At 37.2% G+C, this 22,755-nt stretch overlaps 1 protein-coding gene across 3 annotated transcripts in view; it reads right to left on the bottom strand.

Annotated features, from left to right (window-relative positions):
- Window positions 1-366: 366 nt before the first annotated feature.
- Window positions 367-22,755, bottom strand: part of cxcl14 (chemokine (C-X-C motif) ligand 14) — a 113,365-nt gene continuing 90,976 nt past the window's right edge. For 2 of the 3 annotated variants that reach the window (XM_044205563.1, XM_044205564.1), the window contains 3 exons: window positions 7,903-8,008; window positions 3,376-3,489; window positions 367-2,527 (listed from right to left, as the gene is read on the bottom strand). In XM_044205563.1, the coding sequence (XP_044061498.1) occupies window positions 2,512-2,527; window positions 3,376-3,489; window positions 7,903-8,008 (236 nt within the window). In that variant the 3' untranslated portion in view covers window positions 367-2,511. Of the gene's footprint in view, window positions 2,528-3,375; window positions 3,490-7,902; window positions 8,009-10,274; window positions 10,668-22,755 lie in introns of those variants that run through there. The other variant, XM_044205565.1, reaches the window with a different exon arrangement.

The raw sequence follows: 22,755 nt of genomic DNA, 5'->3' as shown, positions 1-22,755 counted from the left end.
TTACTGGTTTCTTGATATTGTCAATTTTTACCTATATTACATATTACATTATGACTGTTTGAATTAGTATCTTTCTGTGTATACGAGTATGCACAATAAATTTATATGTCCAAACTCCAATCACAGAAATATTTACAGGCGAACTATCCCTGTATTGTTAACTGTTAACATCCATATATATTACTGTCTCCTGCACCTGCCTGATAAAAATCAGTTGGTATATACCGCCACCTGGTGGACTGCTTGTTTCAAAGCATTTTCATTTGAAAGCTCTATCTGTGTCCTCCTTCCCTATCTGCAACATTATTGTTTCTCCTTTGTTTCAGTCACAATAGTTAATTCAATGAATCAAATGCAAACATGAGCTGCTCTATAGACACTTTATTGCTGTGTTTACTGTTTTACACTCAATCGAATGTTTAACTGTGTGTTTGGTGGGCCGGTCCAAACACACCCTCCAAATATCTGTTACCAAACCAAGATTTAAATAGCAAAAACAACTATAATGCAGTAATACAATATACATGACACTATAAAGTCTTAAGGTAAATTCATTGTCACTAACATATAGGCTATACTGGTCCATTTACAAAATGCGTCTTTATTTATATTTATATATAAGATATAAAACAAGAGTAATGCACATTCTTCAAAAGGTAAAGAAAATGTGGTGTTTTTGTATATATGCAGATATATTTGTGTGTGAATTCTGTTTGGTGGCAACAAAACAACACCCAACAGTAATTGTTACAAAGTGTATCCACAGCATACGAAGTAATAACACATTTGACAGTATTATTCAGGTCTACTGGAGGAGAGATAAGATTGTAAAAGAGCAGAGTATCATCACCCACGTAGGAGACAGTGAAATGATAGCAGTACAAATGAAATGCCTGCCGTATATTTCAATATATGCTGTAATGTAATCAATGAGTGTTGTTTTGTATGTGCACAGTAAGTATGATTCAGAATGCTGGAGTTTTCAGCCAAATTGTCCCCTTTCAATGCAAAAAAAAAGTAGGAAATTTTGAAATCTCATGCAACGGTCCAATGCTTATTTTTAAGAACATAACACAGTCCACAGCCCATTTTAAAGGATAAGTTTGACAATAGTCTGTTTTTCTTATTGTCAATAAATCCCATGAAAAAAACAAAACTAACAATGCCAACAAAGCCCACTAACAAGTATTGTCTATGTATCCAAGGCCAAGAAAATAGTCCCCAACAAATGCAGAATTTACTCCTTTATGAGTGAAGTTATTTAGCCTTTTTTTAGAAAAATGAAAATATTTATTCCTGACCTGTTTTTAAAGATTTATGTCTACAGTAGGAATGAATGGACTTGGGGCCGAGTGCCACAGACAGGTTTACAGACTGGGAAGTACTGAGAGACAGAGTAGCACATTGTTGATTTGGATATTTTCATGAGATATTGGTTAACATTGACGAAAAACTAGACTATCACCAGTCTTATCCTTTAAGGTTGCTATCATACGTAGCTTAATTAAGTGGTTATGTTGGCAGTTTGTATGAGATATTGCTTCATTACACATTTATTTCAAGAGGTGGAATTTAAAAAATCTTTCAACCAGTGAAAATATATAACAGACAGTCCTTCGTTGATGTAAACTGCAGACAGTCTTTTCTTTCTTAGTGTGTTTAATAATCAAGTTTTTTAATGAACTCCAATCCACAGACTGTAATGTACTGTATGTAGCAATGGCACAAACTAACTATCTGTTTTCCTTAATATCTATTGAAACTACACCCTGACAGTTAATTATTGACACATATGACTAGCATGGACATGGTAAACACGCACACACCCCCACACACACCCACACACACAGTGGTAGATCTCCTGTATCTGACTGAACAATAGCAACTTCTGTATTATATGTAACCGCACACTGACTGCCTCTGCTCTACAAATACAGAGAATCAGATTTCGTTAAGAACCTTTATCGCTGCATTTCGACTACAACGTCTTAAACACAGGTGACTGGATCCTAAATGTTGACATTGTACTAATGTCCTACCTGTCATATTGAATACAGAGTAGTGAAAATCTTAACAATTGAAACACCCACACTGTATTTTTCAAAGGAAGGTTTGCCTGTTTCTTCAGAATTAAACTTTCTTACATATTCTCCACTTTGAAAGAAGCCTAAACGCCAAAGCAAAAGAGAAGTCCCTTTAAGTAATAACTGAACAAACCTACAACTGTTTGAACACAGATCTCATCCACTATTTGACAAGTGTAACTACAGTTGTAAAGACTGGAGCAGTGAGTGACTGTAACTAGATTGATGGCCGACTAAAACAAGCCCACCAGCTTATAAACGAACAAAAGATATCTCTTAATGTGCTTGACAGATCTTAGGCAGAAGAGGGAGAAGTACAGTTTGATTGTAGATTACATCTTGCACTTCGTAAAAACAGTTCTTGTGGTATTGTTGTCTCTTCTTTTTTTTGTCTCACTTGATCCATGTGTGCTGGGTAGCCGAGGTTTTAGGCTTCATACACCCTGAGGAAGAAAACAAAAATAAGAGTTCATTTCTCTATGATTTCAAACATTTGTTCAATTCTCTTTTAAAGATTCACTCATTTGGCTGCCTTCACAAGATTTTTCTGCCAGCATCTTTAGCCTTCTCCACCAGGTGTTTTCATTTAGTTTCTGGACAAATAGAGATCAAAAGTTTCTTGTGTTTAATTTGTTGGCCTTGTGGATGTAAGTGAAAGGACATAGGTTTAATCACCCTGTAACCCATAGAGTCCCTGTGGAAATGTTCTTTCGTACTCAGCAAAATACTGAATCTCTGCCTCCTCCACAGGGCTTTTGTTTACGGCTGACCCTCTGACCTCCCCTTGGTGGAGGGAAGGTGAGAGGAGACATTTCAACAAAACAAATCAATAAAGCTTCACAGAGAAGCCACTGGACATGATCTACAGAGGTTGGTGTATAACAGGGCAGGTTGTGTGGTGGGTGCATCATGGGTGTGCTTGGCAGAGCAGTAAGGGATATGGAAACATAACAGGAAAGAATACATATAGGAGGCTAACATCAATTACAAGCCTTTTCATGTTGTTTTAAATATTTTCTCTTGTCATCTTCGGCATAGCCCTGAAGACATTAAGGTAGAGAGATAGATAATATAGATACAGGCGGGAAACAAGGGGAGGGATAGAGGTGTGTGACATACAACATATCCCAAGTCAGAATCGAACTGGGGACGTTGCAACTATACAGTATGCGCCACAAAGACACTCAACATATAAAATTCTAGGATGTAAATAAAAATGTCAGGAATTAAAACTCAAGTAAAAAAAAAAATCTATTGTCTGATTTTGACAACGAATTCTAAGATTTATTACCTGTGCTTGTCCTTCCAGATGCGGAACCATTTGACCAGATTCTTGGTGCTCTGAAGTTTGGGATGAAGACAATACTCCTGCCCTTTGAACCGAGCCACATTCTCCATCGTCACGCTGAGAGGGCAAGCAAAGACGAAGAGACAAAAAAACAGAGATGTTAGAAAGTAAAAGAATCTAATGCTATTAACAAAAAAAATCATTCATAATCTTATGCACTCCCATGCCAGTGAAATTGAAGTTTGTAAAATTCAGGAAAATAGTTCCTGTTGCTTTATTCATGTTAAAATGACTTAGAGAGAGAAAATGTAGAGATTAAGCAATAAATATTTGACATTTAATTAGGCTGCACAATATGTTTGGAGAAATAGACAATCATGTTACCTTCAAGAGTTTGAGAGAAGGTTGATCGAATTTGCAGCATGTTTTTTGTATGAACTTGAGAAGAAGCTGAATAGAGTAAAAATACTGATTTGGGGGTATTTCAAACTATCTGAAAGCCAGTCTGAGTCATCTGAATAGTGACTGGTCAAGTTGTAGCACAATTGACCTGTTTTTGCCCCAAATTTTAACTGCTATTCTACACTGCACTCAATAACATTTCCGCAGTTAAATGCCCTCTCAATTCAAAAGATCAGCTTGCTCAGGTTGGCCAGTTACTTGGCAATGGAATAATATTATGGAGCTGCCACTAAAAAAATGGGACATCTAAGCTCACTGAATCAGTTGGTCTGTCTGTAACCCTCTGCTTAAGGCAACGGTAGAGACAGTCTGCCCGCATGTGGCATATTCAGGCCGAACAAGAGAAATGTGGGGAAAACACCCACCATGCCATGGGGCCTCTCCATCCAGTGACACACTCAAAGGCTCACCAAACCATGAATGTTAAATGAGTTGACTAGAAGAGAAAAGACTTGACTTTCAATAAAAATGCTGCATTCATTAGTTATAAGGATTAGATTAAAGGGTTGTGCATCTATTTTCCTGCCCATTCAGTTGTCACTTTGTTTGGCTATTGAGGTTTAGTTGGGCAGCTGTACATGCTTTGTTAAGGAAGAACTAAGCTCTGAGTGTGTATGATAGCAAGAACATGAAAGTGCTTTTGTATGCGTGCATGCCAATGGACTCATATCTGCAAGGCTGTAATAAACGCATCCTAAATGTTTATCCATGGCTGGATAAACCTAATTATTGTGTTCATTTGAGCTTTAGTTCCTCCTCATTACCATTCACCTGGGCAGCTGTCGGTGCAGCCACCGACTCTAACAGCTAATATGGTAAGCAAAATGTTTCATAAACACAGGCTGGAAGAGAGCTAAAAGAAGAATGTTAGAGCAAAAGAGAAAAGGAAAAAAGAAAGGAAGTGATGGCAGTGAAGTGTACTATACTTGTGTATTTCCATTTTCTGCTACTTTATACTTCCACTTCACTACATTAAAAGGGGAAATATTGTACTTTTTATTTTACTACATTCATTTGACAGCTGAAATTAAATGAATGAACAAAGTAGCTACAATGAGCTCCACCTCCACTAGCAACAACATAAAAATGATACTAATACTAATCCCATAATAATATGACACTAATATGAGTTACTCTGCATAATTTTACTTTTGATACTTTAAGTACATTTTGCTGATAACACTGGTGTACTTTGTAATTTTTAATCCATGACTTACTAGTATTTTTATAGTGTGGTGTTACTAGTTTTACTTAAGTAAAGGATCTTAAAACTTCTTCTGCTAATGACATAGGTAGACACAAGGTAACACAAGGTAGAAGAAGAAAGGCAGCGAGAAAAAACGCAGAAAAACAAACTGATAAAGACAAAGGGCACCAATAAGAAAAATAATGAGTGATAGGAATAAAAATAGGGTGAGACATGATATGAAAGAGAAATTAATATGATAAAGTGGAAAACAGACTGAATGGAAAAGAGAAAGAAAGAGGAAATGGAGTGAAAGAAAAGAAATAAGGAGAAAACAGGGACATTTCGGGGCTCCTAGCTTGTGTGTGGTTAGGAGTGGTCGCTCTGAATGCCAAACTTAGCGCCGTAAGGCAAACGGCCACAACAAAGGCCAGAGGGGGACTCTCTCACTCATTTCTCTCCTGCTCTCTTTCTGTGGCTTTCCGGAGCCCACTAAGGCTCATTTTTCACTGGGCACCAGCGGCTGGTGGCCCCCAGCTCATGCTAATAGAGCAGCCTTAAATAATGGCTGTGTGGCGGGTAAAACACACTCACACAGAAATAGACCTGTGAGTACTTCTCAGAGTGTTTTTTTGCATTCACACACACACACACACACACACACACACACACACACACACACACACACACACACACACACACACTTAATTTCCTAAGAAAACAAAGCATATTTATTTTCCTTTATATCATTTTAGACACATACACCAATTAACACATACTGTACACACATAATCATGCACTGTCATCAATTCATTTGTCGATTTTTTTTGACTAAGTGAAAAATGCCCATTGCAACTTCCCAAAGCCCAGGGAGACAACAATCCGCAATCCAAAAATACTTAATTTAAAAGGCTATGAAACAGAGAAAAGTAACACATTAGAGTAGATCGAACCAGCAGATTGTACATTTTTGCTTGATATCTGACTTAAACGATAAATCCATTAATAGAATTGTTGCAGATTAATTTTCTATCATTGACTTAATGAGTAATAGACTAATTGTTTCAGCACTGACAATAATGAAATACATGTGATCCATGTAATCTGATACATCTAATTTCAATTTTCAATTTGGAAAGCTTTACTGCCATAATCTGTACACTGCAAGTTCCATTTAAAAAAAAAACCAATGCAATTTATGTGGTGTTATTGTTACTATCCACCCTTATGTCCAAACGTAAAGCTACAGGAGAAATCTGAATCCAATCCTTCAAGCATATTTTCATGTGTAATTTGAGTAAAAACATAGGTGTTTTGTTAATTGTAGAATAAATATTTTAAAATTAAAGGGTTTAAATTTCATCAGTGTTCTGTCAAAACATCTCATTACGAATTTCACGCACATTTCTATCACATAAGGGGACATTGCATTGACTTACATTAATTCCCTGGAGACTTATCTAAACCTTATAACAACCACTATATGCCTAACTCTAACCCTCACACTAACCTTTACCTTAAACCAAGTTTTAACCCTAAAAGGAACAATGTGACTGTGTAAACAGATTTATGCCATATGTCACATCCACATTATTATTTCTCACTGCTGTTACCCAAAATTGTGATCTCTGTGTGATCTTGTAATTTGCCAGTAGGTGGCAGCAGAGTTTGTGCCTTGGACACAAAACTGACTCCAGGGGAGGCTGACATAACATCCCCATCTGTTGTCCCTTCATGTAGCTTTGACATGAAACTTCAAATGAATTCTACACAGAAATCACAGCTCACAGTTCTGGCTACGTATGAGACTTCATCCCCAAGAGCTGACCATAGATCATAGTAAAAAAAAATATACCGCATACTGTATATATAATGTAGGTTTATTATTTTAAATTGTCTGTCTATCTATCTGAGCACCACAGGCTGCTTTGAGTGTGTTTGGATCCCTCTTGAAGGAGAGGCCTAGTTATCATCAGAGAGGTTCATGCTGCATTCCACGAAGGCTCAAATTGAAGATAATAGCTGTCTGTCTGCTCGAGCTGTGATTTTATGGGTCAAAGGTCAGATGACAGAGAGAGAAAGGATCCAACTAAAGGTGGAAGGATCAAACAGACAGGCTATAATTCAGGCTAAAACTTTAAGTGACACTGCAGTTTGGCGTGTAACAACACATTTTTGTTTGAAATAATGTAATAAAGATGTATGTTATGCATACATTGCACACAAACTAAGATGTTGTACATATGTGTAACAGGATCTTACCTGTATGATAATACAGCATTAATGCTTCAATTTATCATCAAATATCTGGAAATTAAGCTTAACCGTTTATTAGATTGTCATGTAGAAAGTACGTGAAAATGGTGTTTCTTTTCTCCCCACCTTTCCAACTAATAAGTCAGTTCTCGCTCCTGACTGCCGGGTGTAATTAAATCATTCGTTTATTATCACAATTTAAATCCTCCTAAGTGCTTTATTTAAGCACAGATGGCAGGATGTTTTGATAATGCCTGTACGGCTGCCAAATATTTTTATGTTATTTTGGAGGACAGTCATGGCACAGTTACAGTTATATATATCTGTGTCAAGCAGGTACAAATACTGTGATATTATGACTTGTAGTGCATGCCAGCACAAGGAGAAAGAAGGGAGGAAGAAGCAGAAGAGAAAAGGAAGGAGAGGGGGGAAAAAGATAAACAGGTATAGAGAGGAAAAGCAAAAGCAGAGACAGATGGTAGAAAAAGGTCAGGGGATCAAAGAAAAGAAGCATACAAAGGATGAGAAGGATAAGAGGGAGAAAAAGAAGAGAGAAAAGACAACGAGGGAGAGAAAAAATGAAGAAAAAGAGAGCGAGACTAAAAGAGAATAAAAGTCTCACTCACAATATCATCTTCTCTTGGCAGTACGGGTGTTTGGGTTTGATCTCCAGCTTCTGTACATCCTTGTATCTGATCTTCGGTCCTTTTCTGGTGCACCTGCACTTGTAGGCTGTTGAGAAATCAAACACACACGAGTCAAACTTTAATCATCAAACAGAAACATAATGAACTTGTAATGCTAGGGATTTAAAAATAATGGAAACTGATCATGTGGAAACTGAATTCTGCGACAGATTACTAAAGTGAGTCTCAGAATTACTTCCAGCTATGAAACTGACAGACACTGACGTGACGGAAAAATCTATTATTTGTGATTTTACAGCAAAGGCTCTAAATCAGTCCCCACTGAAGAAACACTGTTTCTTTCAGTCAGCTCCTTAATTCATGCACTTGTACAATACAGAACAACACAGTAAATGTTTTAAATCAAAGGTTAGGTCACATATAAACATGTTCAAAATGGTAATAAATAAATTATAACTCAAAGATGAATGAAAAGGAGTGGGATTTTATCCAATTTGCATGTATTACCCTGCAAAAATCAAGTCTTACTAAAATAGAAACTTTTGGGTTAAGAAAAATTAACATCCCCCGTGCTTAGTGCACATCAGCAAAATGAGCACATTCAGCAAGTTTTATCCAGTGCAGCACAGATGATTTATGAATTCACACTGAAGGGATTCAAGTTAGGCAGGGACAACCTGTGGCTTCAACAGAAAACCCAGTTTTTACGTCGCTTTTCTATTAGACACTTAGATTTGAAAATTCTTGCACTGTAAGCACTGGATGGATATACTGCTTTAATTGAGGCGACATGCAGTCACACTTCTTATGTATCTTCACATTTATTCATTTCAGTCCAACATCTTCTTGAGGTGTAGTTGTTGTGACTTGATGCTGCTGCATAAAGGCAGAGGAAATGAGTTTTGCTGGGTTGTATATTTGTGATGGGAGGTGATGACGTGGATAGTCCAAGGTTTCCTTCATCCATCACCTGCTATCTGTCCTCTTCGCTGGCCACTAAATCTGTCACAAGCCCCACAGTGGTGCCAGCACTCAGCACAGGCACACTGGACAACAAAGGCCAATAAAACCAGGGAGACACTGAGGTTAACATATCCAAGTATACTGTGTAATGGGGCTTTCGATGGGGGTAAATGATTTCAGCACTTCAGTCTATGGGGAGAGATGGGGTCCTCCGTCCTAAAGATATGTACCTGTTTACTCATGTATATCCTGCCATCTAGGTGACGACAATAAGGAAACATTTGATCAAATCTATACATGAAATACAAAAGAATTTAAGAAATTTAAGTGACTTCAAAAGCTGAATTTGAGTTTATTAGCATTATACGTCATAAAAATATAGAACTATACATATATCTATATACACACACATGCACCCATACATACACATTACAAATACAACTGTACACTTACATACAACCATGCATACATTTTAAAAAGCCATAAAAACAACAATATACAAACACAATAAAAAATGAATGTAATGCTGAATGTAAGTTGATGGTTTGTAAGTTATTGGTTTGCCCTCTTTTCCCCCCAAACTATGATGCTATGCGAGTACATTTAAAGAATATGTGCTTTCCAAAGAGCTGCCCAATAATGCCCCTAGCAAATACAGACATATAGTTTTTCCTAAAAAGTTGTCATATATATCCACTGAGTATATTTAGACTACATTTAAGATTTGCAGATTGTGTTTGCTCAATGTTTTCATTATTAAATCAGTTTTCTCCCATGGTCCCATGAATATTGGCTTTCAATTACTTCAGCTACATATGGTGAGCTTCACTTGTCTTGCCAGACACACTGAGTCCCAGAGTGGTGTTCAGGGTACAAGAAGGCTTGCAAATGCCAACTAAAGGCTCATGATGAGATCAGATTTTTACACCACAGTTGAATTCATCATTACACTCTAGTTTTGAGAAATTCTCAACGTTTTTGGATAATATAAGGTTACAAACACTGTGCTGAATTGAGTGTTTTGTGATCAGATAGAGTGCAAAACGCATTCAGCTTTTGGCGATGTATAAACATGCAGGTAAACACACCACTGAGACACTTTAAATTGCTGTTTTCACAATCTGTACTGGAGATTTGGGGATCTTTGGCATCAACTTCTCTCATGTTTCGAACAACCTCTGGATAGGAAGACTGGTTTTGCACTTAATCCCCCCTATCCTTCCCTTCATGCATCACATAAAGCAAATGAGGCGTCACAAACCATATATGTCTCCATCTTTGTTTGTTATTCAGTTACATCACCACAGCTTCAGTGTAAAAACACCCCATTTTCAAGAATGACCAACTTAACCTAAACATGAACAAATAAAAAGGAAAACTAAATTTACCTTCTGAGCTCAGGAAGTATAAGGCCACCACTAACAAAAGTAGCACCGCTGTGCACCGATGCATGTCTTCTCAAGTGGAAAAAGATGGGTTTAAAAAAAAAAAAAACAAGCTCCTCAAAAAGCCGAGCTCTCCAAACGGTCTCTACGAGTAAACACACACACACACGCACAAAAACAAATCAACACAAATCTTTCGAGGTGCAAATAATATCCACTTGCAGTGACTGTTGGATGGCAGAACTGAAGGAGCGCTGAGGGCTTTCTGCTTTTTGGAGTCCCTTTGGAGCGCTGATTGTGCAACTCCGTCTGTGCGTCCTGAGCGCTTGGATGAACCTCCAATCACTCGTTTAGGTCTCTCTCTCGCTCGCTCGCTCGCTGTGGAGAGGCAGGCAGCAGCTCTTTTAAAAAGCAGCCCGCTGTCCCCTACTCATTAATATGCACGGCCAGACAGCGAATCAAACACTTGCGGTCTGCGAAGTGGAGAACATGAAAAGGGAGGGAGTGAGGGGGAACAAGAAATCACACATATTGTCCACCACAACGAGAGTGGACGTCTGTTTAGGTAGACAGTGTTTGCTAGATTATATTAGGCTCCCACTGTAAATTCAGTTTCTGTCTTGATTATAATTTAGCGGGAAGTAACGTCATAACGAGAGGGACGGCAACAGTTGCGTGTGTGTTAAGTGTAGCACGTTTGAACGTGACAACAACGGAATTTAACTAATATTTTTATGAGATTCTGTGGTGACTTTTGTGTGTCCAATTATGTGGGTCAACACTTGGCAGAGACCTAAATGCTTCGCGGGGAGAGCGAGAGTCTTATATGTCTCAGCACTTTGCAATAACAGGTGTGCGCTTAATGCAGTCTATGGCTTAATGTGGTTAGGAGCTATTGGGTTGCCATGGCTGCGGAAAAACTCGTTTCTGATTGGCTCATCAGCTCGTAACAATCTAAACTCAAAGGTTCAGCTCCATTCCCTGAATGAAGACTCAGCTGAAAGCTCCATAAATCTACTAAGGGGACCTTTGGCTTTGATATTTTGTATCACATATAGTTCCCAATGGTCAAGAGTTCCGGTCAACAATTGATGTCAGTCAGTGCGCAGGTATCCATAGCAACAGTGTTTCTGTTGCTACTTGCTAACAGTTTAGCTAACTCTTACACACGCATACGGGTATTTGGGGGCGGTGACTAATCCGCCATGTTGTTGGAGGTGCAAACAAACCGATCATCTGCCATCATTCAGGTTATCACCGAAATATTTCTATTTTTGTCGTTGCCAGTGCATAGCCAATGAATTGTAAAACCAATTAATTTATTTACATATGCGTATAACGTGCCCCTTTTAGGACAAAAATTCACAAGTGAAGAAAAATAGAAGTAACAGTTAGCTTAATCAGTAGTTTTGGGACAGTTTGCAATAAATGCAATTCAAGTACACTCGGTCTAAACCAGGTGTAAGTATCTAACACGTTACAATGGAGTATACTCAGACCAATATTATCATTCTCAAATTCTAAACAACGCCATTATGAGTAATCAATATATCAGCCACCCATAGCATGAGCAAATAATGACATATAAGTAAATTCGATATGTAACGTTACTAACCAGGAGTGTCTATGAGGTAAACGTAAATGTTTCCGAAGTCAAGTGGTGGCCATTCGTGAGGACCATTTAACCAAACATCACCAGGCAAACTGTAGGGACGTGGGTTGCCAACGTCCTGAAATGGAAATACAAAATGCCAGCGGTGAAACCTGAACTCCAGCAGGGTCTGTATGAGAAACCGACCTAATGATGATGCAGTGTGGGATGAGAGAGGACATTAGCAGCGTTTTCTGCTTCCTCACCAAACTTCATTCATAAATCCTACAATTTCGTTTCCTGTTGATGTACAAAGGGACACACAGAGTGAATTCCCTTATTTTAGATTTTAGTTTTATTAATCAAGAGGGAGCACAGATTGGATGACATGTTGACATACTGTATGTATCACAAAAAAGGGATAAATATCAACTTATCTTCACACACTCAAAAATGCACCTCCTGACGTGTTTGTTTGCACCTCCAACAATATGGCGGATGATATTGCATGACATTGTGGGTAGTGTGTGGCGTCACTGTAGGTAAAAGAATTGGTGTAATGGACATAGCCAGGCTAAACTGACTAAAAAAAAATTAAGATACAGGTAAACCCAGGTCCTTTTGCCTTTGGTGAGTGGCGATGGTGCAATAATACACTCTGCAGTGTCCTGATAAATGAAAATAATTACTAAGACAGAGGCAAAGAACGCCACAATGTGAAGCAAAGCGTAACCTAATTTCCTCAGCTGAGCCCGTTATTTTCTACAGGCCTATTAGGACACCTCAAAGAGTATATATAGTTTCAAGACAACAGTGAATGGTCCATGGAAATTTGTTGAGAAAAAAAAAAGTTTAGGCCACGTCAGAAGCCTTCTGATTTTCTTGGAAAATCAACATACATACTGTATCTGGTAGCCTATTTGTGTGGACAAAAGAAATCACAGCTATTGTGAAAATATGTACAATAGAAGTATTAAGCTCCTCCCCTGTGGAAACAGGTCCCAGTGTGCTTGCTCTTGGTGGGAATTGTTAGGTCTTTGGAAAAAATATATAAAGAGTACGGTCTTGGCCTGCTCTATAGGAAAAGTGCAATGAGATAAGTTCTGTTATGAATTGGCGCTATATAAATAAAACTGAATTGAAGTTGTATCGTCATAGTTTATATTCCCTTACAAAAAATTGGGCACAATTAAATGTTTTGTTTGAATTAAACATTAATTTCGTAAAACATGTATCCAACCTCCTTTTAATGACCAATCAGCAGCTTCAGGACAGTGTCACTAGCCACCATTTTTGTTTTGTATTTTATGTTAATTCAAAGTACAGTTAGGTTTAATTCAATGTCATTGTCCCTGTGAACGCTTTGCTTGGTGATGTTCTGTTCTATTCTATTCTGTGGATATGAATATGAATGCAGCCATTGTATCTGGGGATGCCATCAGGCTGAACCATTGGCCTGTAAGAGATAGCCCTGAGAAGAAGGCCTGACCCCTCCCACCTGGGATTCATCACCATCCTGCATCATGAGGGATTTTGTGTGTGTTTGTGTGTTCACTCTGCACCTCTCTCTCTGTGTGTGTGCCTTGAATATGCTCCTGTGATCACTCAAACCAGCTGCCATGAAATGTCTGTCATGAAATGTCTGCACCATGGACCAATCCTTCCTTTGGTCCTCTGGTTATACAGTATACGACAGTAGGACATGATCCCAGCTACCATTTACAGCAAACTGTGACAGATTAAGAGGTGACCACTGCAGAACATTGCCACTGTGTGAATCCATCTCAAGTCTTTTTGATCTCAGGATAAAAGACATCGGTGAGCTGTCTGTTCCAGTCTTCGGCTGAAGTGACTGATAATCAGTCGGACATCTGTTGTCTTCATCCATTAGGTTACTTCAGCTTCAATGAATACCAAGGGAAGAAAGAAATTGAAGGCAGTAATAAGAGCTACAAAATACAGAGGATTTCAGCCAAAAAGAATGTCTTGAAATGATGATGGAAAGGACATCATTATTTGTCATTCTTAATCAGTCAAAGATGGTGGTGGTTTAGAGAAAGGCTTATTTTATGATGACTAACCAGAACCTCATTGAGGACACTGAGAATATCTCAACAGCTGTATTGATTTATTTATATGTTTATTCCAATATACATAAAAGGACATTGGCAGCTTTGACAAAAAAGCATAGCGAACAGTAATAGAGAATATGATTTGTACCAAAATTTTTAACAGATGCTACCAGGAGGCTGGAGCCAATTTCTCAAACAAATAATCGGTAATGAAATTTGGAAAGCCCTAAAGCAGTTGTTCCCAACCTTTAATCTGTCTGATGTTCATGGCTCCATCAGATGAACTCAAGTCCCCCTTCCACACCAATCCATTATGTTCCAAATGTGTTCATTTGAACTGATATTAAACTAGATGTTATTTAACACTATTAACTATGTAAAAGAGGATATTGTTAAAATATTTTCTTTTCTTACAAGACATATTGATCCTAGAATTGTCAATTTTAAGGCTCTGTTGCTATTTTTTTTTAGGCATTCTCGCGGCATGGCTCTAGGGATGGCAATGTGAGTCAGTCACCACTTTGGTTGAGACTGAAATATCTCAACAACTACTGGATGGATTGCCATGATTTTTTTATAGACCTTCATAGTGCCCAGATAATGACTTTGGTGATCCCCTGACTTTTCCTCTAGTGTCACTAGGTTCACATTTGTGGTTTTGAGTGAAATGTCTTAACGACAGTTGGATGAATTGCTGTGAAAATTTGTGTCCTGCTCAGAATGAGTTGCACACACCTTTATGGTTAAGGTGTTACAAATGACCCAGATCGGTGGGAAACAGAGACGTGTTGGCAGTTTACTGGTTGTTGTGACAGTTAATGTCCGACCGTCCCGATCAGCATCCTGCCAATTATAACCTTATTTTATTTCCCTCCTAAACACAAACATACCAATCAAGTCATAATTTCTCATTTGCAGTATCAAAGAAGAGAGGGTCGCACTCAGAAACATGTCATTCAATAAGTTTACTTGATCATCTGTCTGGCAATACCCAAAATGTTTTCAACCATCAGTGTGCTAAGTAGGTCAGGTAAGTGAATACAATCATCAATCACTGTGACTCCACTCAGAATGGAATCACATATAACCTCAAAGTCAATCATTGCTATGCAATGAAACTCCATACACTTTCATCTTAAACCTATTAGTCAGAAAATTTGAATAATAATCATTAAAAACATATTACAAAACAACTATGGTTATCACTGTGGACATAAAATAATAGAAAGCCTAATATAAAACCCTTTTGCCAGCCTGAGGCATCACTATGAATTTCAGAAAATCACTGCCATTTTGGCAATAAACACTTCATATTTTGACACTTTGCAGAATAAAAAGATTATTTCTTTTCTTGATCAAGTAAAGACAGCTGTTTTGAGAAAGTGGCTGTCAGAATACTTCGGTTACACTGCCAGCCCCTCTGGCAGTCTGACCTCATATTCTTTCAACATGACTGAATTCATCACAAAGAGAAGGCCTACGTCTAGTTACACAAACCTGGGCTGCTTGCTAGATTGTAAACCCCATTTGTGTCGGCGATCTAACCTGCACTATGTCTAATGGCTTTTAGTGTACTTGGCAGCGGCGTAAGTGCAGACCTAATTCACATGGAAATTGTACAGTTTACCCCAAAGTCAAACATGGCAGAGGGTGTGTGAAGTGTGTTGGGGCTGTTTAGCTTTTAGGAATGATATGTGGTAAAAGTGTGAGAAGAGAGAGAGAGAGTAGTGAGTGATGGGTGTTGGCAGCCAGAATGAGCGTCTTGGTCTTTAAATACAGGCTGCAGTCTGTAACTAAAACACACAAAAACTTTTCAGGTTGATTATACCCATCAGTGCATAAACTGTCTCTGAATGCAACTACGACTGCTTAAAAACTGCTCAATATTGGCCTCCAAATTAAGTGTAATATGACATGTTTTAACAGTTACTGCTCATATCAGACTATTGTTGACATGCAGGCAGCTTGTACATGCTGTCAAATATACTGTTATGACTTTAGTCAAAGGTTTACTAAAATGTTAGCGTTGATGTCTGTTACTGACAGAAACTTTAAAACCTTGACCTTTATTACCACTGGAAGAACAGTACCTGCTTCCTCTTTTATGCCCGAAAGCAATCCAACAGATTTCTTCTGATTTATCAAAATCTTGGTGGCACACAGTGTTCTGACATGAAACACCCATCTTTTGAAAAGTGTGATACTTCTCGATGCATGTTTAATTAAAGTGTTAATTGAAAAAAAAAATCTGTGTTTTTCATTAGAAAATTTTCATTATTTCGTAACACATTTTTTGGCAAATTAGCTTCAGGCAGACGTCAAATATCTATTGTAGAATTCTACTTTGCATTCTACTTATTTGCATCTTGTCCCAGAGTTTGTCTGGGTTTCCTTCAGGTGCCCCGGTTCCCTCCGACAGTCCAAAGACAAAGACAGTGAGAGAAAGACTTCACTCAACTTCAACGTCATTTGAATGCAGATAGGTCAGCTGGCAGACATGTGGACAGACAGGTAGGCAGGTGCTGAAGCTAAGTGCAGGAAATAATGATGGCTTCTACGTGTTTAGGTAATGCAGGCATGTAGGGACACTTCACACAGCCAGGTGTGCAGATGCTGGGAAGTAATTACTGGTAATAATGGGATGCTAAGCAGTGGCTATGTTTAGCTTTTTCCCTGCAAAAAATTATTCCAGAAGCAATGAATAAACCAGTGAAACCAGAATGTTCCTGTTTTTACAGCTTACCATCATTGATTCTGTGGACATCAAAATGTGTGCGCAGCTCTGTGTGAGTAGCTGAGCAGCTGATGGACAGACAGACAGAAAGGTGTGCAAAAAGGCAGAGAGAAAGGCAGGTAGGTACGATAATCCCTCTCAGGTGACTGGGGTGGGGTGGAGGGTGAGGCTAACTGCCCTGGGCAGAGTTGTAATTGCTGTTTAAACTGCCATGTTCACGTCATGCTGCTTTCATAAGTTTATAGCCATCAGGCTAAAGAGTGGTGGCAGGATGGCTTTGTAGTGAGGGGATGACTGGAGGTTGGATTTTTTTCTTTTCTCCTCTCCAGGGCGCGGTTTTCCTTCCTCTAGTGGTCATTTCTTAAAACTATTTGAGTCACCATAATTTTGAATATTTGTTTCATTTGAGATGTTTTTGTTTTATCCCCTTCTTTTTTTTTTAATCTGTACAATATTTATTTTTAGTCTATTTAAGTTAATTTAATTGAATTTATAGGGAAAGAAACTACAATGACTACACTATTATGGCAAGTTCAGACTGAAGCAAATATTTGTCTAAATGTATTCCTGCAAGTTTAATCACTGGACTGTTTGTGAAGCAATTACTGAATTGTACTGTACTGACTGTACAGATGTTAGCTGTAGCATGCTGACATACACACCAAACAGGTGTGTAGTGTGTGTCTGTGCTGTGTTTATTACCAGAAACTAAAATTTGCCCTGTCAAGGGTAAATTCACATCTGTTTGCGTCCACTCGCATGTTTGCACTGACTTATTATATGCAATTGTGCTGCCTCTATAATTCACTTTGCATACAGGTTGAACACACCCTTACACTACTATATAACTCATGTACTTTGTGCCTACATACATAAAAGACTAGACTTTCAAATAATACAAAATGTTGATTCTAAATAATGTGAAAGTCTGAACCGATTCTAGATCAGTACTCTGTGAGGCCTGACATAAAACAGCCTTCTCACACCATAGAAACTTTCAAAATAAAATTATTTTGTTGAAATAATGTTCATGCAGACCCCAGACTGAAATAGACTATCCTTCCTTTTATAGTCCTGAGTCTGAGTGAATATCATACACATGATAAACTTGTGCAGTGATGTGAAATTACCTGCTGGGACATTTAAAGAACGGAAAAGACAAACATACCATCAGTTGCGGCTTGTTTGGATTTGCATGGCTTCTACAAGAGAAACTTTTCATAAATTTAACCGAGCTTCTAGACTGTAAATAGTTTCACACTAAGAGAGATTGAGAGAGAGAGCGAGCGAGCGTGTGTGTGTATGTAGAGATTCCTACTTGAAATCCCTTATATCCATGTCAGTTAGCACATAAACACACATGGCTTTAGTGGTTACCAGAGAGACTCACTCACTATCTGTTTTGACATATATCTCTGTAGAAAAGTATGTGAGTGCACATAATATCCACAGGCCTCGGGGTACATGAGAGCTCATCATGGTGAGACAACAGAGCACGTAGTGTTTTGAAAATATCTGTGAAAAAATACATTATACACAGGACCAGGATAGGTAAGGGCTACAACTGGTGAAAACTGAACACACCACTTACATTGATATACAAGGTATATTAATGTACAGTAAGTGCAACAAAAATTAGAACAGAAGGGAAGAGAAACAGTAGGATTGTTTCTAATGCTAAGGTGATTTTAAGCTTTATTCAGTTGAGTTAAACAACAAAAAGGTGTAAAACTGGTTAATTATTCTCTGTGAACAGGGGCGAGGTGTAAAGTATTTAGTTTGTATTAAAGAACAACAGAGTAAAACTGGATAAAACAAACATAGAAATAAGAATACAGTGCAGAAATCTGAAAGCCTTGACTGAATAAGTAATCAATTATCAGTCAATTAAAGGAATACATTACAGGAATACAAACATTTTGGGAAATACACTTATTAACTTTCTTGATGAGAGTTAGATGAGAAGATCGATACGACTCTTATGTCTGTCAATTAATATGAAGCTACAGCCAGCAGCCTGTTAGCTTAGCTTAGCACAAAGACTGGAAACAGGAGGAAACAGCTAGCCTGGCTTTATCCAAATGTAACAAAACCCTCCTTCCAGCACCTCTAAAGCTCACTAATGAACACGTTATATTTTGTTTGTTCAATCCGTACAAAAACCACCATCTAACTTTCAGCAAGCAAGCGAATAAGCGTATTTCCCAAAATGTCGCACTATTCCTTTAAAGAACGAACTGTCTGTACAGATGAAGACAAATCCTGTTATGCAATAATTCAGATCTAAAAGACACCTTTACAGACTCACATGTCTGTAAGTGTGTTAATGTGTGTAAAAGGTCCCCGATGACAGGGATGTTAAGTCAACAGGAAAAAAACCAACTGCACCATCATGCTCTGGCTGCAATCAAATTCAGCATGAAAGCAGCATATGTTCAGTCTCAGGACATGTCCTATTTGGAGGTATTTTATGATATTGATCCTGGCTTATGTTGATGTTATGTAATTTTTTACACCATATTAAGGCAGTTTCTAAAAACTGACTGCCAATTCCACTCACATCTAGGTTACGTTGGACACAGCTGATGCAGCACCAAAATTCAAGGGAGGGAGAGAAAAAATAGTACATTGTACTATTTTTTATATATAAAGCTGCATAGCAATGTTAATAAAATGGTTAGCAAAGATTATTTTTTTAAAATAACTTTAATTTCAATTTGTATAGCAAATTGCAAAACAACACCATGAAGTGCTCCCTAGTGGCACCAAGATAATGCAGTGTTTATTACAACCCATAACACAAATGTTTGGTGAAAGACTTGGCTATGTAGATCCCTATCAGTAGCCTGAATTGCCATTTTGTTTCACTTTACTCATTCAGCCTAACATTGTGTTCATGTTAGTCGATTTCTATTTGGGTGGGGGTTTATTTTATTTGGTTTTACCCTAACCAATCAGTAACAAATGACATGTACCCATCCTGCTGAAGTCATTTTAAGTTAACACAGATGAGATGTGGCAGAGGTTACTTGAGCAGTTAAGCTAATGTTTATCATAAAGATTAAAGACATTTGCTGATTTAAGAGTTGTCAGTTCTTATCCACAATTGTTCCCATTTACGTAGCTACTTTTCTGACTCTGGCACAGAAAGATTCCTGCCTACCAAGCTCTGATTGGTTTGGTTTGGTGATTCTGAACCTCTGGTGATTGGTTTCTCCAACAATCGTCAATGTGCACAATAACAGAGCTATTTGGAGAGCTGAACAAATATGAGATGTGGACTGTGATTCAGAAGCGTGGAACCAGGCTACCTTGTTAGTAGTAAATCTGTGTCAAACTCCGACAGACAGCAGAGGACAGAAGCAGTGCACCAAATGCGGTAGAGACTCTCAGCATAGTTTGTTATTACATGACTATCTTGGTACACACACTTACCCGCCAGTGTGGCGGATAGCCTTCCAAGATTAACTCACCAAACGGAAAATCTACCCGCATTTGCCGCTTAGCGGGTGTTAACCCTTAAGCAGCAATTTTTAAAGGTTAACCTTGATGTATTAGGAACACCAAATGTACTGTACAAATTATTGCCATAAAAATATTATACATAAAAAAAAATTTTTCACTTTCACCGATTTAATTTTTTTAACCCACATCAGTCCTGATCATAACAATTAAATATTCATTCATTTTCAGGATTTTAACCCTTTAATTGCCAACGTGTTTACATGATGCTACTGTAAATTTTTATGATAAAAACACAAAAAAATGAAATATTTTCCATATACTAAATGCAAACTGGACTTTTTTAGGGGGGATTATCACAGCCTGGGATATGTCAATGATTAACAACAAAATAGATTTTTATGCATTATTATTTTTTGTGCAGTGCCAGATTTAAAAAAAAACTCACCCTCAGTGTATTAGTGGGAAAAAAATGTACTGTACAAATTATTGCCATAAAAATATTATATATTAATATTTTTTCCACTTTCAATGAGTTATTTTTTTTAACCCACATCAGTCCTGATCATAACAATTAAATATTCATTCATTTTCAGGATTTTAACCCTTTAATTGCCAATGTGTTTACATGATGCTACTGTAAATTTTATGATAAAAACACAAAAAAATGAAATATTTTCCATATACTAAATGCAAACTGGACTTTTTAGGGGATTATCACAGCCTGGGATATGTCAATGATTAACAACAAAATTGATTTTTATGCATTATTATTTTTTGTGCAGTGCCAGATTAAAAAAAAAACTCACCCTCAGTGTATTAGGGGGAAAAAAATGTACTGTACAAATTATTGCCATAAAAATATTATATATTAATATTTTTTTCCACTTTCAATGAGTTATTTTTTTTAACCCACATCAGTCCTGATCATAACAATTAAATATTCATTCATTTTCAGGATTTTAACCCTTTAATTGCCAATGTGTTTACATGATGCTACTGTAAATTTTTATGATAAAAACACAAAAAAATGAAATATTTTCCATATACTAAATGCAAACTGGACTTTTTTAGGGGGGATTATCACAGCCTGGGATATGTCAATGATTAACAACAAAATTGATTTTTATGCATTATTATTTTTGTGCAGTGCCAGATTTAAAAAAACTCACCCTCAGTGTATTAGTGGGAAAAAATGTACTGTACAAATTATTGCCATAAAAATATTATATATTAATATTTTTTCCACTTTCAATGAGTTATTTTTTTAACCCACATCAGTCCTGATCATAACAATTAAATATTCATTCATTTTCAGGATTTTAACCCTTTAATTGCCAATGTGTTTACATGATGCTACTGTAAATTTTTATGATAAAAACACAAAAAAATGAAATATTTTCCATATACTAAATGCAAACTGGACTTTTTAGGGGATTATCACAGCCTGGGATATGTCAATGATTAACAACAACATTGTTTTTATGCATTATTATTTTTGTGCAGCGTGACATTTAAAGCAAAATTCACACCTAAAAGTATGGAGGACAAAACATGTCCGTATCAAATAACTGGCATAAGAATATTATATATTAAAAAAAATTCCACTTTCACTGATTAATTTTTTTTAACCCACATCAGTCCTAATCATAACAATTAAATATTCATTCATTTTCAGGATTTTAACCCTTTAATTGCCAATGTGTTTACATGATGCTACTGTAAATTTTTATGATAAAAACACAAAAAATGAAATATTTTCCATATACTAAATGCAAACTGGATTTTTTTTTTTAGGGGGGATTATCACAGCCTGGGATATGTCAATGATTAACAACAAAATAGATTTTTATGAATCTTTTTTTTTTGTGCCGTCCTAGATGTAAAGAAAACACTCACACTCAAATGCATAGAGGACAAATGTCCGTGTCAAAAAACTGCCATAAAAATGTTATATATAAATATTTTTTTCCACTTTCAATTAGTTATTTTTTTAACCCACATCAGTCCTGATCATAACAATTAAATATTCATTCATTTTCAGGATTTTAACCCTGTAATTGTCAATTTGTTTGACATGATGCCACTGTTGTTGTTTATGAGAAAAACACAAGAAATGAAATATGCTCCATATACTGAATGCAAACTGGCTTTTTTTGGGGGGTTATCACAGCCTGGGACATGTCAATGATTAACAACAACATTGATTTTTATACATTATTATTTTTTGTGCAGTGTTAGATTTTAAAAAAACAAACAACTCACACTCAGTGCATTAGAGGACAAAAAAAAAAAAGTTTCCTTTTACTGAGTCCTTCTTAGTTTCCTCATGCTCCTCCTCGCTTTTGGATTGCATGACTGCATCCATAACTTCCTGCACTGTGAAAGATCTTTTCTCCATCTTGCCAGGTATGAAATTAATATCCCCTCAAGCTTGATATACTTATAGTTGCATAAACTCACTGATGGTCTCAAAAACAAAGCCAGCATTTGTTTTGATTTTACCCACAGCTGAAGCGCTGCAAGATGCCCCATGTTTTTATTACTTGAAGGAGTGCATGTGTGGGTGTGTATGTGCCTCTGTGTAGGTGTGTGTTGCAAGCATATAAGAAGAAATTATAGAGG

Source organism: Siniperca chuatsi, linkage group LG8 (assembly GCF_020085105.1).
Source record: "Siniperca chuatsi isolate FFG_IHB_CAS linkage group LG8, ASM2008510v1, whole genome shotgun sequence".
Lineage (NCBI taxonomy): Eukaryota > Metazoa > Chordata > Actinopteri > Centrarchiformes > Sinipercidae > Siniperca > Siniperca chuatsi.
This window is presented reverse-complemented; position numbering and strand designations above follow the sequence as displayed.